The sequence below is a fragment of the Thunnus albacares genome, chromosome 23 (genome assembly GCF_914725855.1).
Source record: "Thunnus albacares chromosome 23, fThuAlb1.1, whole genome shotgun sequence".
Classification (NCBI taxonomy): domain Eukaryota; kingdom Metazoa; phylum Chordata; class Actinopteri; order Scombriformes; family Scombridae; genus Thunnus; species Thunnus albacares.
The window spans coordinates 8,343,648-8,364,396 of NC_058128.1; the positions used below are offsets into that span (position 1 = coordinate 8,343,648).

The window sequence follows — 20,749 nt, forward strand, 5'->3', positions numbered from 1 at the left end:
AGGGAGATTTCTCTCAAGCTGTTTTGACACAGAGCGTGACTCTGGCAGAATTCCTCGCCTCTTTTTGCAGGGGTGGCTAAACCTCTCGATTAATCTCCCAAAGTGAGCTGTTGAAAGTGAAGGACACTGCCTATGCCTGTTTAGCATTTATCAGATCTGCCCTTTGGTGCCTGGCAGCTAATTAGCGATCCCATTTTTCATGTCTCTGCCTCTTGTTTTTCCTCACTTTCGCAGGATTATGGAAGTGTCAGCCACAACTAAGCGCCGGCCGCACAGATAGAATGAACATATGTGTGATGAAAGCAGCTACTCTTGTGGGGAAAATATCTGGGAAATATCCAGGAGAAATGCATGCAGCACAAAAATCAACGAATAAGATGTTTAATCACGCATTAGGCTAGAAAATTACATGCTGCTTGTCTGCTTGATATTTCAATAACTATTACCATCATCTATCTTGCTGTAATGTTTATAACTGCTCTTTTTGGATGTTTAATAGGTTATGATTAACATTTTCTTACAAGATAAACTTTGAAGAAATTTGAAGAAATTTTTGGACAATCTATTAAACTCAGCACATGTAACTCATTTGATCAGTCTAATGACTGTAGTCCACGTGAGTGGTTTAATTTCCATCTACATAATGGTCTGCAGCTACTTAATTTTAGATAAGTTACAGATTTTTACTTCTCACTTGAAAATTTCTGAACTTGGACTGAATGATGGCCAATTTTTGCTATTTTCTGACATTTCATAGACTGAATGATTAATCAGTCAATCAGGATAATAGCCAGCAGATTAATCAAAATAGTTGTCAGTTGTAGGCCTGCCAAAGCTTCAGACGCCTGTGATCAATTTTTTTCACCGATTCTGGATTTACTAAGTAGAAAATCAAATATTGGAAAGCTAAGAAACATGCAAAGCACTGAAGAATACTTTGTTCATTCAACTTTTCTTGGCAAACAAACTTGTGAGCTTTCCTGGGTTGTTCAGCTTCATCGGAAATAAATGGATTTCCTTTGGTTGATTGATCATGTTTCTCACAGACTGAATATCCAGGAAAGAAAAGCAAAAGCATAAAAGAAATGTGACCCAGAATAAATATATTGCAGCAGCAGCAGTGACAGTGCATTAGTATGTTACTGTTGGTGAGATAATAGCTTACACAGTGCATCCATGTGCACTCCTCTTGACCTTGCCCTGCGCATTTAACATCAGTGTGACAAGTGCGTAACATCTGCAGCTCTAACAAGGGACAGGTTGGTGTGTGCATGGACAAGAGATTAAGAGATGTTGCGTGACCGGACTGTATTTTTGACCCGAGACAAAACATTTTTACCGCATACTTCTTTACAGATTTATGATCGCATTCTGTAAGTCACTGCTTACCAAGAAAGCAATCCCCTCTCATTTCCTCTGTAATCATGTCTGATGTCAGACATTACAACTGTCTGGTGTTTGTCACCCAGTTACACTCTCTTTGGCTCATCACACTCATTAAGTTAATTTACTGCTGAGGTTCTGTCGTGGGGATAGTAAAGGATACGCCTCATCTTTCTTTTGCTTTCACTCACCACTTTCCATTCTTTCTCCTCTCCACCAATCGAGAGCATGCGATCCAGCCTTCACGGCCCAATGAAAAAGCTGTGTCGCTCTACTGGGCCATCCTGACACTTTAATTGGAGAGGCGTAAATCAAGCTCCATTGTCAGGGAGAGGGGTAATTATTTCCTCCTGTCTCAGCAGCCACCAGCAATCCTCTTTCCTGCCCACATTTTACTTTTTTCTCTCTGTCAGATGCTTTTATCAGAGATCTGGCTCACACACTTCAACTTTCTTTTTCTTTCCTGAGCTATGATTTTAGCAATAAGCCCTAATTTTACCTTGAAACCAAAGTGCTTAAGTGTAAAATCCTTCATATCCTGGCTCATACCTGCAGTAAAGTGACATTGGGACAGCTCAAGAGTAACATAAATGCATCCATTCATGAAAATGCAAAGAGAGCATAATTTTCCTCTTTGGAGCTTAGCATAGCAATGGAGTTGAATCAAAGGCCAGTGGCAAACACATGGTGATACATACTGTAACATTTATATATCCAGGCTCACTAGACCCCCAACTTGGCTTGTGCTGAAACTAGAGATGCACTTATCTGTATTGGAAAATATGTGTTTATGTCGAATGCAGGTTTGGCATGGTTTTTAGGCCTCTGTATGCTGACCAAGCTTTCCCCAACATGCAAAAGTGTAAGTGTAGACTTTTTTTTTTCATTTTCAAAAGGGCTGAACATGATATCTCCCACTTCAATTTGCGTGCTCTTGGTTTGAAACGGAGCGTGGCTCTCTTACCAAAAGCAAATCCACATCTTTTTTTCATGGCTGACCACATTGGATGAAGCATGTTCTACATTATTACTTTACCTCACTTTCTATCCTGATGATGAAATCCATCACTTCTGTGGCAAGACTACTTAGAGGAAGAGATTTGAATGTACTGTACTGTTTATGACAGAATGAATCAGCAAAGTCAAAAAAGAATAGCTCAGCTGTTTTAAGGCATGCTATTGTGGTGTGGCACTTAAGGATGGCAATGTCGGTCAGTTGGTCAGTCCACCACTTTGGTCCAGACACAAATATCTTGACAACTGTTGGATGGATTGCAATGAAATGTTGTGCAGAAAGTCACGGTCCCCTGCAGATCCTTACTCTAGCGCCACCATGAAGTTGACATTTTTGATTTTTAGTGAAATGTCTCAACTACTATAAGATGGATTTCCATGAAATTTCATTGAACGATGAATTAATGATCCCTTAATTTTTAATCTAGCGCCACCAGTAGGTCAAAGTTTTGAACTTCTGCTAATTTATAATAATAATAATTTATAATAATACTCCCAGATGATGTATCCTTATGAATTTGGTGACTTTTCTTCTAGCTCCACCATGAGGTTGTGATTTCAAGAGACATATCTTGGAAACTATTGGATGATAGTCTGATAGAACTTCGGTACAGTCATTCATGTTCCCCTGAGGATGAATTGTAATAACTTTTGGTGATCCCTCACATTTTCATCTAGCGCCACCATCAGGTCAAACTTTCAACTTGTTTATGACCAAATACCAGCAAAACTAATGACATTCCCATCAGCTGTATTTGTGTTTAGTGCTAATTAACAAATATTGCATCCTAACACACCAAACCAAGACAGTGAACTTGATAAACATTATACCTACTAAACATCAGCATGTTGCTGTGGGTATGTTTGCATGTTGTTAGCATTTAGCACAAACCACCACTGTGCCTGTAAGTGCAGCCTCACAAAGTCACTAGCATGTAGATTCTTAGTCTTTTTCTGTATGAAACTCTATATTTGAGCTATAATTTCTTTCTTTGCATAGTTTGATACACTTGGTGGTTGTTAAAGTGGTTCCAGCAAAATACTTGATGAAAACCTGATGATGCTTAATATGTGAATGAAAATAGAGATGGATGTAAAATGTCTGATTTCATTCCTATCATGGAAAAGAAATAAAATATCTTTGGAACGGATATTTGATTCCCCACAAATTAAAAGCAGAGTCATTCCTGAATGTGTCTGACCTTTCTGGCTTCACCCTCTCTCTGTGTGAGGTGCAAGTCCTCCACCTCTCTGATGTTTTGAGCTGAACATGTTAAAGTGATCTGTTTGCTGTCTAGTTAACAGAGGGAGGGAGGGAGGGAGGGAGGGAGGACGATCGTGGAAGGGAGGAGGGGAGGAGGAGGAGAAGGAGGAGGGGGACTTCAGTGGAGAGTGGGTAATAGGACACCAGCCCTCTCTGTCTTTTCGCTCTCCTCCTTCTCCTCTCTCCTCTCCTCTCTCCTGTGCTCTCTCTCAGTCAAGCCTGTTCTGTGAGCACTTAAATGGAATAGCAGCATTTTTTCCCTCTTGTGTGTCACTGGAGGAGACTGGAAACAAGGTGGTTTTGAAGTGGATACATACAACAAAGGTCTGGTTTGGTACCTGGCTTGTCTAACTGGGACCAGCACTGGAGGAAGCTCCTGAAAGGTGAGTGCTGGACCAGGGTCTGATCCTGATCTTGTCTCTGTAGGTAGGGAAGTCTACCTGCTGTGCTGTGCTGTGCTTTACTGCATTGAAGTGGTTGCAGATCACTGAGTGGATGCAGAGAGGAGGTGGTAGTCAGGAGGCTAACAGGTGCAATGTCCCACCAGAGAGATCTGGCAAGAATACATGGAAGTAAACTCAATCTGACTGATGTAGAGTCTGCCAAATCTTACATATTTTCTTTTTCAACTACTGCTCCCTTTAAACCTTGTAGAAACATTACATCAGACTACTCCACTATGCTCTATTCTCCTCACTTGCTGTGTATTATCTAGTTTAAACACAGTATGAATTTCCAGGATATGAGTCATGACTTTGTTGCAGTTGCTACATTGTCCTGAAGCCAATAAAACAGAAAATGAGGGTGTTTGACTGCTTGTTTGTCCAGGTAAACATTTGTACTGTATATAACTTTATTGCTCTAGAAAGGTTCCTCTACTGGTTTAAGTATTAACCAGCCTTTATGTATTACTACACTATATAAAGCCTGTATTTGATATTGTGAAGAGGACTGACCAGAATCTCAGGGTTTGAATGCTGCAATCACAAGATTCTCATGTTATTTAATCCATAAGTCTTGACTTTAAATACTTAGAAATACACATTTTGCTGTTCTGAGCTGCGTGTGCCTGTCATGTGTGTGAGAGTGTGCGTGTGTGTGAGGGAATGTGTGGCTGTAACGGAGCGGCTGACAACTGAATGACAGGGTGTGGTATGAACACTCACCGTCCTGGTAGAAGCGGGACAGGACGGAGTGAACAACTTGTTCATGATTTCAGTTTATTCAAGGAAGAATTAGACCAAAATACTAAATAATTAAATCTGTCCAACCTAAATCCAGACAGGAGGGAGGACTTTCTCCCCCAATTTCTTGTGGCTAAATTATGTTCATGTGTTTAAAACATTAACAGGAGCAGATGGAAGACAAACAATCACAGACTCTGTTTTTATTACTTTCTTGTGAAAGTTTTATACTTTCATCAATATTAGTTTTTGAGCAGTGCCTCTGAAATAGCGGGATAGAAAATTCATTAGGCTGTCAGCCAAGGAATGCACAATAAACACAATTATCATTACACCCCACTGGAAATATAACTCTCCATTCACTCAGGCTGACCTCCTTTGTGGAGGCATTTAATTGCCGTCGCGCAGATTCCTGGCAAACTCCCTGGAATTTCTGGACTTTGAAGAGCACAACAAAATCAATTTGAGTATTTATTATTTTTGCTCATGGCAACAAACAGTACATGCACCTTTGTTTAATGAGAGACCCATTAAACTAGTCGAGCGTTACGACGCTCCCGCGAGCATGAGGGAGGTTTGGTAGTGAGCTCATTCCACACCTCGGCATGGTGATCATCACAGAAACAGCAGCTTTTGTGAAGCAAAGGAAGTGGCTAAAGCTGACCTGCTGTGATGTTATAGGACGCTCAGAAGGAGTCTAACTCCCTTGGCAATGGCTTAAGCAGCTGTAAGACCAACATTTCCAGGCTAGAGCCTCTCCTTGGGAGATCATCCCTCTCTCAAAGCATACAAGGAGGGATAGGTGTGGACAGTTTCGCCCAAATTACAAGAAAAACATATTTTTTCACTTTCCTCTAGTGGTATTTAGACATCCAGACAGTGTGAGTCACTCAGACTCTGAGATTTCTGCCTCCTTGTCAATACAAATAAAAATTTAATTTAAGGTGCTTACAGCATTGAAAAGTACATTTTTCAGTTGCAATGCTGCTCTGGATTTTAGTAGTTTTCTTTTTTTAAAAAACAATATATTTATTGGTTCTAGTTTGCAAATCACATCAAATTGTACAGTGAGTAGCAGTTATATAGAACTTAGCAAACATTTTTCACCCTGTTGTCCCTCCCATCCCCAGTATAGTTTTCAGTGGAACCACTTTATACCAAAGAAATAGTCCCTATTCTCGGAGTTGGAGACTTATCACTTGCTCTCATGAGCTTTTCAGACTTTACTTGGACCCGACAGTTTTGGGACTTGACTTACTTGAAACTTGACGCTCCAAAGACTCGAGACCTGAGAGCAAAACCATTCAAGTCTCAAGTGTTGACCTGGTAAAAATCCTGGAACAGTAAGAAAATAAAGACAGCGACTGGAGGTTATTACATGGCCACACACGTTGAATGTTTAATTATTGGACTTCTGCATTGAAAGGACTTGGTCTCAGCTCTTGACACAGCTTTGAAAAGAACTGTTCAAAATACTGTAAGATTTGAAGATTCAGAGACTTAAAAACTTGCATCAGACTTGCAATTTGCTCAAGTCAGATATCTCAGAATGTATTTTCATGGCTAGATACCACCTATTTTTTGTAATTTGAACAGAGGCCAGATCAGGACAAGCACTAAGCTTCAGGACAGGGTCAGAGCTGTCCGCCTGGAGGCTACAGTTATGGGAGACGCCCGAGCTGAAGGGGGCTCTGGGGGATGGTGGGTGCGGATGATGCGGTAGCAGATGGGCTACAGGACAGCAGCCGGGGCCGTCTAGAAAGGCACCATGCTGTTTTACTTCTCTCAAGTGCTGCCTAAGAGATCTCATTCCTCTTCTATATGTCATCTTTCTGCACCTGAACAGTAGAAATTCACCTCAGCTACATATCAGTCATGCTTCATTCCACCACACACACTCATATCTCAACCTATTTGTACACTACACGCCAAACTGAAAATTTTATAGCAATCACGCAGCTTTCTTATCTCTTTGCCATCAATTTTTTATTGCACATCTATACGCCATGAGAGCAAAGATTCACCCTCTTGTGAAAGAAGTTTCTTTTTTGTATGTAAAAGGGTCATTTGTACATCAAGTGCAATGTGGTTTTTTGTACATCACATGTAGTGTAAGAGTCAGTTTTGGGTGGTAAAAACAACCATGTCTTTCTCCAGCAGTGGAGTTTTGCATTGCAGGAGTTTGCGCCCCACAGGCAGTACAGTACCTGCCTCTATCAATAATTGAGCTGCTCTGTTAACAGAAAAGGAACAAGGAGGAGGATGAGGGGAGCATTTCTCCGGCAGCTCTTTTGTGCAGATTTAACTCATCCATATTTAAGGGAGGTGCATCTGCAAAGATATAGTAAGTGATGGGATTTAACTGACAAGTTCTCTCATCTGTGTCTTTACTCACCGTTGCTTGTGCAAAACTTCACTTTATAAGTCAGTATATCTGGACCTGTCGGACTGACTGGACTAAATACCAGTCAGTGTTGTATTCTGTTGTTTGTTTGTTTTTTGCTGTTTTAAGCTAATTGTTTGATGGTATTTCATTTAATTTGAGTAAATATTATCACAGGCACTGCCAAATGAATAAAAAATATATGTAATTATCTGCAAGTTATCGCGTTAATCCAACCAGTCAAGGCAGATGACCGCCCAGTTCTGCTAGAGGTTTCTTCCCGTCAAAGGGAGGTTTTCCTTGCCACTGTCACCAAGTGCTTGCTCATAGAGTAATGTTGGGTTTCCGTAAATTAAAGAGTACGGTCTATGTGAAAAGTGCCCTGACATAATCACTGTTGTGATTTGGCGCTATATAAATAAATTGACTTGACTTGACCTACCAGTACTTGAAAACCACTACACCTCAGTGAGCTGATTTTGAAGGTCAAAAGATTTTTAGACGTGTAAGTTATAACCACTACATATAGAATTTTTATATTTTATTCATAGCATCTTTTAAATTAATCTGATGGCATGTTTGTAGAAAAAAAATCAGTGTTGTCACTGTATTTGTCACTTTTCCCCCATTTATGCTGTCTGTGTTTCTTTTTCGGTATCACCACTGGGGGGCACCAAAGTCAGACATTTTCAAATCCTACAAATAGTAGCTTGTGAAAGTGTTTCAAATATATTTATTCAACCACATTTAAAGCTTTTGTTGCAACAATGTGTCAAATGACTTTGTGTAATGTGAAAAGTGTAACTCATTCTGATGAACCCACAGAGACCCCGACTCTCAATTCTAAGGAGCCTTGTTTCGAGATGTTCAGCACCAAACTGTAGACAAAGTTAGCAGCTGAGTAGTGAACATAGTGGAGCATTTAGTAGCTAATGAACCAGATATTTCCCTCAGGAGTTGATGGAGACCAAAACAGAACTAAAAGGGGAGTAAATAGTGGACTTACATTCACCAGGTGAACCGAAACACAGCTCCAAATGAATGCTAATGTTGCTCCGTGTCTGCTGAATGTACAAATAGGCAACAGTTTGCTAATACGCTCACCATAACAACTTTATAATATAATAATATGTGATTAACGTTGTGTTCAAAGCTTGCTCTGCTGCCCCCATGTGGCACAGATTTAATGCTGACATCTTTCAAGTTGGTTTCTTACAAGAAAACTCTTCTGATATACAAGCTGTTAAATTTTACATTTCCAGTCGCAGAAATGTTTGAAGAAGTGTCTAGTTTGCTTTAGCAGTGATAGCTATCATGGTAGCAAAAGTACAAATACTGTGTACCCAAGATGTTGAGGATTTTGTTTTGTAGTCATATTACACTGTTGAATACACTCTAAATCCCTGACTTTCTCTCCAAATACCCACGACAGGCAGCAGTGACTGGACGTGGTTCCTGAGCGGCGCAGTCATGGGCAGGCCAGAGGGGTTGGCCAGGCCACCTCTGGTGTCAGCTATGGCGCTCTCCCTCCTGGCTCTCTCTTTCCTCTCTACTGGGATCTCCAGCCTCCCACAGCCCCAGCCAAGAGTTTTCCTTCCCTTCGAAGGTAAGAAGAGAGAAATCCATGTAAACCATCGACTTGGCCTTTGTCTAAGTTTCCTTGCAGATGTAATGAGGTTGCACTGATGCTATGTGTTTACTGTGTTAATGCTGAACAAATGGTTAGTAATCAAGGCTAGCCTGGTTACATCATTATGCAGGAGTGTGCGGCTTACCTAGACTTTTCAGATCTTATGCAACCAGGCTGTTTATTTTTTGGATCAGAATAATCTTTCTGTGGTTGAAACGTTGCCAACAACACACATAATCACACACTTCGGGCCTTAGAGCTCCAATCCTTGTCCATCCATTGTCCTGCTGTGTGTCAACAAGAAGTCAAACCTCTGCAGGAGGTGGCAGCGTTTGTCAGAACTAGCCTGAATCTGTTCCTAGTTAAACTTTAATCACACTACTCCATAGTGGAGGCCTGTGGGTATTGTTGCTGCCTCTGGTTTTGATTCTCTTGTTTTATTTAATTTCTTTGACATAGATTATTTTATGAATTTTTGATGCTTTCTTGAAATGAGAGTGTGCTACGTGTGGGTGGAGCTTGTGTGTGTGTGTGTGTGTGTGTGTGTGTGTGTGTGTGTGTTTGTGTGTGTGTGTGTGTGTGTATGCATGCTTGCGTGAGTTGGTGTGGATGAGCTGGCCGATCACTCATGCCCCTGCCTTGCTAGTGGTGCAGTAACCTTTTCGCAGTGGCTGGATAGTGTGCAAGGGCTGAAGGAGGCGTTTGATCACCTTTCACTACCTCTCGCTGTGGATTAGGCAGCACAGAGCAGCTGAGGCTGTCTGTCAGTAAGGTTTCTGTGCTCAGACAGTTGGAAAACACTTTCAATGTGAGGCTAAAGCAGGCACGGTTTGCCTTCTTTTCTTCCGCTTCTTTCAGCCTTTGACTAAATTTACCATATTTGTCTCCTGTATTCATGTTCCACATTTGGTCTCATTTTTGCCTCCTTTGTTTCTCATTCATGCTTTCAAGTCTCTCTGGTTATTGTTTCATTTCAAATATCTGAACTGGTCAGCAGTCAGCATGCAGTCTGTTTCTGCTCTGCATGCTCTGTGAGTTGTTAAATATGATAGTCAGATAAAAAAAAAAATACAAAAATTAATGTCTGAAAACAGGGAAAAACTTCCACCATCACTATCTTTAGTTTTGACCACTGAAGCCACATCACTCACCCACTCCTCGCTCCTCCGTGTTTCCAAATAGCCAGCTTAAAAGGTCAAAGGTGGCCATGCTGAAAATGAGCCAATCCCTATAATCCTGGAGCGCTCAACTCCCTTTCTGAGTGTGGATTAGATTTGATTTGTGTCACTCACTGTAGTAGTGTTTTGCCGCAGGGAGCACCATACATGGAGAGTTTGACTCTGGTCTCTAAAGTGCACTAATTCCTCAGCAGGCTCTGTAGTTAATCCGTAATGATAATGGGATACATTTAGGTGAATTTATGAGGAAAGAGCAGCGAAGATGAAGAAGAAGGATGGTTATTACAAGCTAAAATGCCAACTTTAGTTGTGGATTTACATTCCCTAGCTGTTATTTTGATGGCTACATTTAGCACCTGAGCTGAGACAGTAGAAGCACCTTGGTTTCTGTCTGAGAAATCATTTTAAACTGCGTAGGAAGAAGGTAATAACTCCCTCTTAAAAGGACACGGGTCGCATGAGTGAACACCAGATGTAGGGAGACTCTTAGGCCCAAGGTGGAGGATCATTTCTCCTATAAAAACTGGAAGACCTCACCGAGGGAAGAATTCAGGGAGTTTGGGCTCCGTCCAAAGCAGCCAGAAAGATGAATGAAGAGACATGGAAGAAGACTGGAAGAGTGGTGTCTTGGAGGGAGTGAGGGCGCAGGTGGTTTGGCACCTGCTGGGTGGCCAAAAGGTTATTCCTGAAGGCGGGTTTCTTCTGCTCCCAGATGTGAAGATCTGTTAATTATTAGTGGCTGGAACTAACTAAACCAAGAAAATAAACTAATAAGTGGAACGCTGGAGTTGTACATAGATCTAGACACTGGAATATCCTCCCCCCTTTTTCCTCCTCGTGTCACTGCTGAAATCCTATCCAGGGGTAACGCAGGTTCATGGGACTCCCGGCGTAGCCTCACGTCCTGCAGAGTTGCTGTCTCTGACATTCCTCTCTCCTTCACTCTGCTTACTCTTGTGCTCCCGAGGCGAACAAAGCCAGACCACAATTAAAACCGCATAATAAACGGTGAAAAATGCAGCTAACCCAAATAATAAACTATCAAGCGGTGCCTTACTCTGCTGTGCCTCGAATAATAAACACAGCCCGCCCCTCCTTCCTTAGAGCAAAACTATTTAGATATACCCAGTGTGATAAAAGATAATTACTCCTTTACATTTGCTTTAAATATAGCCTGTCCTCTCAACATTTATTTAGGTCTGTTTTGTGGTGTGTCTGATAGATTGGCTGTGTCAGAATGAGGTTGGAATGCTAATAGTGTACAGATCTGAAAGACAAAGTTTAGCAATTGTGCATAGAAATGTCACAACTGCAGCAAAGAGACTCTAATTCAATAATACACACATGTTATAACATTCCTTGAAAATCTAGACCGATAGTGTTGGTATAATATATTCGGTCTCATCACATCTCAGTTTAAAGCAAAATTCACAGGTCTCCTTTATAAAATGAAATCCCAGAACTTCAATCCACATCCGCATGTCACATCCTCTTTATCAAACACTTGTGGAAGTAGAAAACAATACATTGTAGTAAAATTGAGAGATGGCTGAGAGTGCCAGATGTGTGACCTTGTGTGCTGCTTTTTATAAACTTGTCACGTTTAAAATACTATTCTTTTATGCCTGGGGCCTATTTGACCAGAGTTGCAACATGCAAGATGCAATTTGCAACAAGAGATCATTTCCTCTGCTATTGATTTTGATATGTTTAAATAATCAAATAGAACTCCATACTCAGTGCCCATTAATGAAGATGTGATAAGAATGTAGGACTTTATATGCAGTTTGCAAGTGACAATCATTTGTGAGATGGATCTTTGCCACCATTGGCGATGTGTGTGTAAACGGTGCTCACAAATTACTTTCAAGAAACTGGAGCACAAAAACAGTATTCCTCTATGGCTGGGTATCAAACCTAATACTTTTTTGGCTTTTTGTGCTGTCTAAAATTTAACCATAGGATTTAGTATCAAAAGCTGACATTCAGTTTCTGGTCATATGCATAATTGTTTACTTATTCTATGATCATATAGTTCTTGATGTAAATCTAAATGTTTAGTTTATTCAGGTAAAACTCTTGTGCTGCTTGTGTTCAGGCAACATTTTACATTTGAGAACTTTGGCTTTCTTTATTAAATACAAAAAAACCCATTAATATTCATCAACTTGAGGTATTAAAAATATATTTATTATATCAGTCCCAAAACTCAGTTATTGTATCAACACTATTATCTAAAATTTTCAAATGGTACCCAACTGACATATGGAAGCAACAGGGAAAGTTCTGTGTGATGACACTGATAGTTACTTGCTAATACCTATGATGAGTTGAGATAACAGGCAAGATTAACACACTGCTGCTGTTAATTTTAGACATTGTCACACAGATCTAAGGTTGGTCCAATAACTAAGAAAGCGAGTAAGATTCAAATTATGTAATACCTGCTCAGACGAAAGACCGCAATAGGACAAAATTTCTTCCTCGGTGTATTAACATTACCACATTACGTGCTGCAGACATTAAAATAATCCTCTAATGCTGTCATATGCTGTAAATTGAGTATTGAAACAGGATGAGCACAACAGTACATTCAATACACTGCGTATTGGTTCTGCTACTGTATCCGAGGTTGGCACTGCTGTCGCCAAAATGCCATTCCATGAATGACAGGATCATTTATCCCTCCAGTTGGGGCACAGTGGTCTGTGTTTATGATCAGGATCATTTAACCTCATCAGTGGTCTCACCCTGTTCTGGCAAACCTCCAACATTCAATACAGTATTAACTTAGAAATATATACAGTATATATGTCAAACCCTGAGAGATGTTTATTTGAAAGTGAGCCGGCCTGCACATGCTTTCGTGTGGATGATGTAGATTTTGCACACACATGTTTGGCTGAGAGCCTGACTGAGACATAGGAGAGATTGATTAAGATGATGTCTGTGGTTTAATGAGTGCTCCCTCACACTGGTATGAGCCACATGGGCTTCATTCACAGCCTGAACAGAACCAGGCATGGAGATCAGGAACTAGGCATCAGAGAGCGGATACACCAGATCCCTCCGCCTCCACAGATTACTCCTTGCTTTTATCATGCCTCATTACTACCTCCACTCACCCCCCATTATTCATGCAGCAATACTATTCATACACTGTAGGAGGATGTCAGGCTGTTAAGGATGTTTACTTGGTGGTGAGGGTTTGCAGGAGTGAGTGTGTCTCAGTGAGTCTGAAAAAGAGAATTGTTGGTGCAGTAAGTGCCTGAATGTGCATTCCTTCACTTGATTGCATTTCAGTGGCAAAAGTTTCTGCTGAATCACTGTTAAAAAAATGTGGTTTAAAGAATCTGGTTTTCTTCAGCGTCTCAAGCTCCATAAAGTTAGGAAACAACATCCACAAGCTATTTTGCTCACTGGATACTTAAAATACCTGAAGCACAAGACCACCAGGACTATTTTAAGACAATCTGAAAAGTACCCACTGTGTTTTCTTTCCTTCGAGAGGAGATTAGCCAAGGTAGCCAATATTACATCAGTGTATTGTAAAGTAATGTCCCAGATTTAAATCCAATATTAGGGTAAAGAATCTCATCTCACTTTTCTCTGCTGTTTTTATGGATATGTCTTCATATGGCTTGTTAAATGAAGAATTGTCCACTGACATAAATGCTCGACATGTAAGCATAAAGTCATCTTTTGGGGTCAACAAAAGTTCAAAAGGTCAAAGGCTGGTGCTGACAAGTAGCCAGAAGCAGACCTGGATGTCTGTGTCTGTGCCTTCCAGTTAATTCTTTTATAAAGTAGGAAAGCTCTCTCATCAGCCTCTGTTTTACATTAGACCTGCACATTAGCATCTCCACTTTTCAGTGGTAAACATAATAAAGTCTGTGAAGTAAAATCAGTGATGCTCTGTGATTAGAGGGAATTCCTGGCAGGGCAAATCATAGGCCTGTCAAAGCTGTCGGCAAGGGCATACAGACATGCTACAAATAGCTATAAGTTAACCATGCAAGTGTGTGTTCTCTTTGTCTGACTACTGGGAGAGATATTTCTCTGTGTGTGAGTGTGTGCATTTTCCCCAGACTCATGTCCCAAGATGTCCATCTAATTGTCTGAGTTGCAGAATTGACATTTTCTGCAGTAGGGTTAAGGAGTGAGGGGAGCTCCAGCTTGCACTGCCTTGGGGCTGACAGTGTGTGAGATGTTTGACAGCCCCTCTGTCAGCCTGCCTTTCTCTGCCTGTCATTCTGTGTTTTGCCATTCCTGTGTCCGACACTGTTTGCCCTGTTCAATGTTTTATTATTCCTCCTCCACAACATGTTGAAAGGTAATCAATGGCCATCAATACAAACAAAGACAGCATCCCTTCAAGGATAGCCAAGGTCAACTGGAAAATCCTTGGTTTGGAGGTTGGAATAATCACAAATCAATTACCTATTCTTATGAAACTATTTATGCAAGTTTGTTTGTATTCTTTCCTCTGTTGTGTGGTGCAATTATGTAAACATAGGTTATTGAATTGTTCAATAACTGCTCGTATTACAGCTTTTCTGTTGGCTGAACAGTGCTTAGCATTGCAGAGGGAAAGAAGGCAGCCACTATCTGTGGATTAAGGCTTAAGACAGATTCCTTTTTCCGTCACTGGAAATATTATACAACTTGAATGGAATTTCTTTGAGCACCTCAATCACAAAGAGTATGTAAACAATCTTTTTCTGGCTCTGGAAAAAAAAATCAACAGGTGCATTACTCACTGTTGCCCTCAAAATGAGTCTTTACCTTTTCACACCACCATAGAAACAACCTCTCGACCTCTGTGACATCAAACCACTGAGGAAATATAGCTTTTTTAACATGACACAGTGTCAGCCTTGGAGATGGCAGAGGAAAGGAGTCCCACCTGGTTTATTTCTTTTTCCTTCTTCCTTTAGCCGCCCTTCATGACTAGTAAACACATCAACTCTGAAAATCCTCTGACCCATATCTCCTGCAAGCCTCCCCTGGACCTGGGAGTCTCCACGAGAGCCTCCCTGACAGTAAAATTGCAGATATTTACTGGCTGTCGGAGGTGAACAGTAACTAGAGACTCCTGGTGTGGGCAGGTGAGAGGTCATGGCGAAGGGGCGGAGAGGTAGGGGGTACGGGTTGGTTCTCTGTAAGGGAGGGCTACTGCCAGTGACATGTGAAAGGAAAGCCAGGTGCTAATTGGGGCGTTGGGAACGCAAACTAGCTGGCTGGCGGGCCAACATGATGGACAGGTTGTCATCTCAAGTTTCAGCTCCTACAGGGAATATAAGCCAACACCTTAGCAGGTCAGCCATGCAATGAAACCAGCAGTTGACATTGGTGCTGGATAACATCACTCTGCACAAACACACACACACACACACACACAGAGCCAAGGGAGAAAATATACTCTGCTCTCACATGTCATATTTAGATATGGCGTCTGCCTCAGGAAGCCAATGTGAGAGAAGACATACATAAGAGCTCAGGCATTTTGTGCAGCCATATGATTCCCATTACAAGGGTCTGGATATAGATAATTGGCGACAGACAACAATCAGAAAATTAATGAGACGCAGTAGATATGAAGTTTTCCCCACTAAGCGAACACTGGCCCCTGTCCATGACAAGTAGTCGCAGTACAGTACGTTTGTGCGTGCTGTTTGCATTTTGAGTGCACAGTGCTGCCTGCCTGGGAATGTTGAGTATGTGTGTTGGACAGACAATCGGACGACTCTGTCAGCCACTGCAAGACGTCCTGGGTGGTCTCCTTGTACTGGAACGACACCTAAACTTCCCCTCTGCAATATGTATACGCCACCAGTCATTACTATATACCATTGGGCTGAGTCCCCAAGGAGAATGGACGACCATCCTGTTCAGGCAACAGCCATTTTTTATCTCCAGAGGGGCCTGTCAGTTGCCAGGATAAAGTCTTGTACTGGTGCAGTATGTGTAAGTGGGCCAGTGCTGTGTTAGGTAAGTGCAGCCATCCAGAACTCAACCTAAAGAGCTCTTAGCATTGTCCGGACAAAGAGCAACGGTATTTGGCACAGGGTTTGAAGTCAGTCCTCCATGATGAAACACACTCCATCTTGTGAGGAGAGATGAATTGCAAGTGGGCGGTATAAGTCCCTGCTTCAATATTTATCAAGACGGGTGATTGGGGTCCTCCCACCGGCTACCCCTGACAACCACAGAACAGGTTTCTCCTTAAACTGAATGGCAAGCGAGCCTCATTAGCATGGAGTTAATTTATTCATGCTGGCCTTTCAGGTAGAAAGCCAATTGATGAGGGTTGATTTACATGGGAGACACTAAGGCTGGTTTGTAATTGGCCCACTGTCCGCCCCTGAAGTGTTAATTAGGTGCGGGGACCTTTTGGCTTGTGTTCAGACACTGGTGTTAATCAAAAAACCCAACACTCCAGACACCCAGTCGATTTGGTTAAAGCTGTTTATTCCTGCTGCATAAGGGCTAAACTAATGTTCTGAAAAAAATAATCCCATATTGTTGCACCCTGCTGATTTTTATAACCTTTTTCATGTAAACAGAGAAGTCTCTGAACTCCACAGATGGATTTTCATGAGGTGAGTCCCTCATTTGATAAACAGTAGGGGATACATGCACACTACAGCTGTGTTTTTCAGTGTTAACCACTTTCCTCCTGCCACATTTCCCTTCATGACGCCATGTGTTCTGCCACCTCTTACTATCACCCACCAAACTGGAAGAAGAACCCCTGAGGCTGTTCAAGTAACACCCGCTCAGTCTGTTGGCACTGGCTCCTAAAACCTCAGCCCTCAGGCTGTCGAAAGATACAGTTGTCTCTCTCAGAAAGAGCCCACATACTTTCCAGCCACTGTGAATCTCAAATTTTTACAATGCGGCATTACAACAAACCGCTCCTTGTTTTGACATCCCAAACCAGAACCATGGAAGCGTTGTTTCCTGCTGGAGGTATTGCTGCGAAACTCAGTTATTTGATCATGCAAACAGTTTTGGAGGCCAAGTCTGTCAGAAAGTCTTAAGGATTGAGAACCTGAGGGAAGCTTCGTTGTGGTTGTTGCCTTTCCTCTCCTGGGTATATAATCACAACAGAGGGGAAAAAAAGCAATTGCTGTCTCTCATCTGAGAAGCAGCTAAGTGAGCACTGCAATCTCCACTGCACTTTAATTGCTGCCATACAAACAGGGGCACAGTGACACATCCCTTCTTGTTGCCCACATTTCTTTCTATTTCTACTTGGCTTTTCACCACAATCACATAAAAGAGGATGTTCTTTTTTTACTTTGTGGGACTTGGTAGCTTGTTGCCCCTCTGGGATATTACCACTGAACTTGTGCCCATGAACGATCAATTCTCCTATGGTTTACAGAACACTGAATTACCCACCACAGCTTGTTTACAGCTTGTTGTTGCTTCAGATATCTTTTCTGCAGCGCTGTAGTGACAGCACAAACAAAAAGCAAATACTGCTGCCAGGAACCAAAGGAATGTATTTTCTAAAAATTACTTCACTAACAAACACCATGCTATTTGTGCAGTATATAAAAAGAAGTTTATTGGGATTGGCGAGAAAATTCAGGAAGAATTGGATGAGGGTCAAGTGCAGTGGGATGATTGGGGTAGAGGAGAGGGACGAAGAGAGTCGATTGCCGGAGGGATGAACCGGAGGTTGGTCAAGGTCATGAATGGTGGGATGATAGGGGACAAGGGGAGGGATGAAAGGGGTCAATTGGAGATGTGATGTGGCTGAAGCAGCTAGGAACCCAAGGGTTGAGGCTTAGGGTGATGGTATGTCTCGATGAGCTTTCTGCTTCATCATCCCTCAGTGGTTCCTATAATAGAAGAGAAGAAGGAGAATTTCTTAGATGGAAGTATCAACCCTAACGCGCATGTATTTGATGGTGGGAGGAAGCCAGAGCACCCGACAGAAACCCATGCAAACACGAGGAGAATGTGCAAACTCACCACAGAAAGGACCTGGGACGGCCAGAGTTCAAACTCAGGATCTTCTTGCTGTGAGGCTACAGTGCTAACCACAGAGCCGCTGTGCCGCCCACTGAAAGGAGAGAGAGGAGATGAATGGAGTTTGGGGGGAGGGTCGTGAGAACTGAGACAAATGGGAGAGAAAGGGGTTAGACACACCTATATAGGTATGCATGGGTGATTGGTTTAATGAGGTACAGGTGTTTGAATTAGTGAGAGAAGGCAGGGCATGGTCTTGTTCCTGAACCTTAGTTATAATAACTTAATTTCACTAACAAATACCACACCATTTGTGCAGTATATAAAAAGAATAGTTTATTGGGATTGGTGCAAAGATTCGGGATGAAATGGATGAGGGTCAAGTGCAGTAGGATGATTGGGGTAGAGAAGAGGGATGAAGAGGGTCGTTCGCCAGGGATGATGAACAGGAGCCGAAGATTGGTCGAGGTCATGTATAGTGGGATGATAGGAGACCGGGGGGGGATGAGAGGGGTCGATTGCATGGTGATGAACAGGGGCCAATTGGAGTAACATAGTCTAATCCTAAACTATGGTGTAGAAATGACCACTGCATCACCTGAAAAACTAATATAAAGGTCTTCAGATTTGTTGTTGTGCTACAGCCTTACCTTTGTTCACAATCTACCCATATACAGAGTTGTATCCAAAATGCTCCCACACATTATTTCTCAGATGGTTTGGTGTCATTATTATCTGTTTGTGACACACTAAGACAACAATACGTCTAGTTTGCTGAGAGGGCAACAGGGCATTCAATAGATTGCATTTTACAAATGTCCCCTGCTGATGCGCTTTTACACTGTGAATTTTCAATCATGACATATTACAGATAAAATATTTAAACATCCCCTCCAGACATTCTTTGAGACAGATTAAAAAAAAACCTCTGCTTGGAATAATACATTGTGTCTGACATGTTTTTCCCACAAAAAATGTTCAGTTACCTTGTTAAAAATCCTTAAACTGACATCTCCTCCTTCTATCTCATTAGAAAATCTAGGATCTACCTATAAATACTGTATGCAAATGTTTTCATGTCAAAGGTTTAACTGCTGAACACAAGATGTCTCCTACTTCACTGAGAAGTCCTTTCTCAGCAGATGTGCACTTGAGGCTTCACATTTCCACATCACATCTGTGTAAGTTGTCATTTGGCCCCAAACTTGTTGTAATGTCACAAATCATGCTCTTAGGTACATGCCTTAAACTCAGATTTAAGGTGAGCACAGAGAAACTTTTCCCCTTCAGCAGATGAATGTGAAAACAGCTTTCTAGTGTCAAACTCAGCACATACTTCATTTTGCACAGTGAAGCTCAAACATCCAACTGAAGGAACAAGAAGAAAAACATTTTTTTGACTTAAGGAGGACTTTATTTTTATGCTACCACACCGGCAACAGCTGTTCCCAGAGGCAAATGATGACATTTTGTATCCAAAACGTCAAACGTCAACTTAACAAAATATTTTTCTGGCCATTATTCAACGCCATAACTCAGGAACAGAAGGGGAGATTGTGACCTTATTTCACATTTGGTCAGATACTGAATTAGTGACAATAATCTTGGGTGCCAACCTTGAAACTGTGGTGATTGTTTAGATCTTCTGTTCTGCCAAGTTGAAGATTTGTGTGAAGCATCCATGTTTTAGAATTTGTAGCTTCTTTGCAGCAGCATCTGTATCTGAAGCTTTGTCAACTGTCATGGCTACAACAGAATCAGCTTTAGTTGCCAAGCGTGTGAACACATACAAGGAAAAACACTTAATACCTTTTATTAAATTCCTTCACTACAAATATTATATGAGTCTGGACAGGAATGGATATAAACTGCAACTTGACTGGTTGGTGGAGGCATACAACTTCAAGGCAGTATTTCTAGTTTTTCCTATGTTCAAATGGTAGTTTGACAATTCATCTAACATTTTTTATTGATTTTTATCATTTTTATTTCATAAATTGATTTTAAATGTATAATTTAGTCCATAAAATTTCATAAAACTGTAGAAAAAATTACCAGTTGCATTTGTCCAAACCCCAAAGATATTTTATTTACAATAATATAAAACAAAGAAAACAGCAAATCTTCACAGTTGAGAAGCTGAACGTGATCTGCATTTTTGCTCGACTTAAACAATTAATCAATGTTCAAAGTTGATTTTCTGTCAATCATCTCATTGATTAACATCTTGCTGAAATAATCTACTTGTTCCTTTTCATGAATTTGCATTACAGCCATTCCTCCGACATAGGAAGAATGTTTTCTGCTGATACAATATGTCCTTCAGCAAAGAAAGCAACCTGCTGTTTAATATTGAATGACCACTGCTGTCATTTCTCAGTCCAACAAAAGGCTTTTGTGCTGCTTCCGCTTGACCACTCCTCACAAATAAACCACATCAAAGGGAGAGAAAGTCTCCGCTCTCCAGTCGCCACCTTGCCCTTTCCGCTAACCCCGCTGTCCATCGCATGGATCAGGGTGGATTGTATCGCCTTGAGTCTGACGTCTAACCAATGGGCCACCATGGGTCAAAGCTCAAAGTCAAAGGCAGGACACTGGGGACTGCTGTGAGGTCCACAGGGAGGTGTAAGGCCCACCTGCCCACATACATAATAGAAAACCCACCAACTGTCAAAGCTCAAGCCCTGCTTCCTCTCTTTTTCTTCAGTTTCTTTCTGTCTCCATCCATCT

At 41.5% G+C, this 20,749-nt stretch overlaps 1 protein-coding gene across 1 annotated transcript in view; it reads left to right on the forward strand.

The window, feature by feature from the left end:
• The first annotated feature begins 3,767 nt into the window (after window positions 1-3,767).
• Window positions 3,768-20,749, forward strand: part of sema3c (sema domain, immunoglobulin domain (Ig), short basic domain, secreted, (semaphorin) 3C) — a 46,717-nt gene continuing 29,735 nt past the window's right edge. Inside the window, exons 1-2 of the mRNA XM_044343055.1 lie at window positions 3,768-4,044; window positions 8,661-8,834. Coding sequence (XP_044198990.1) covers window positions 8,699-8,834 — 136 coding nt within the window. The 5' untranslated portion in view covers window positions 3,768-4,044; window positions 8,661-8,698. The remainder of the gene's footprint in view (window positions 4,045-8,660; window positions 8,835-20,749) is intronic.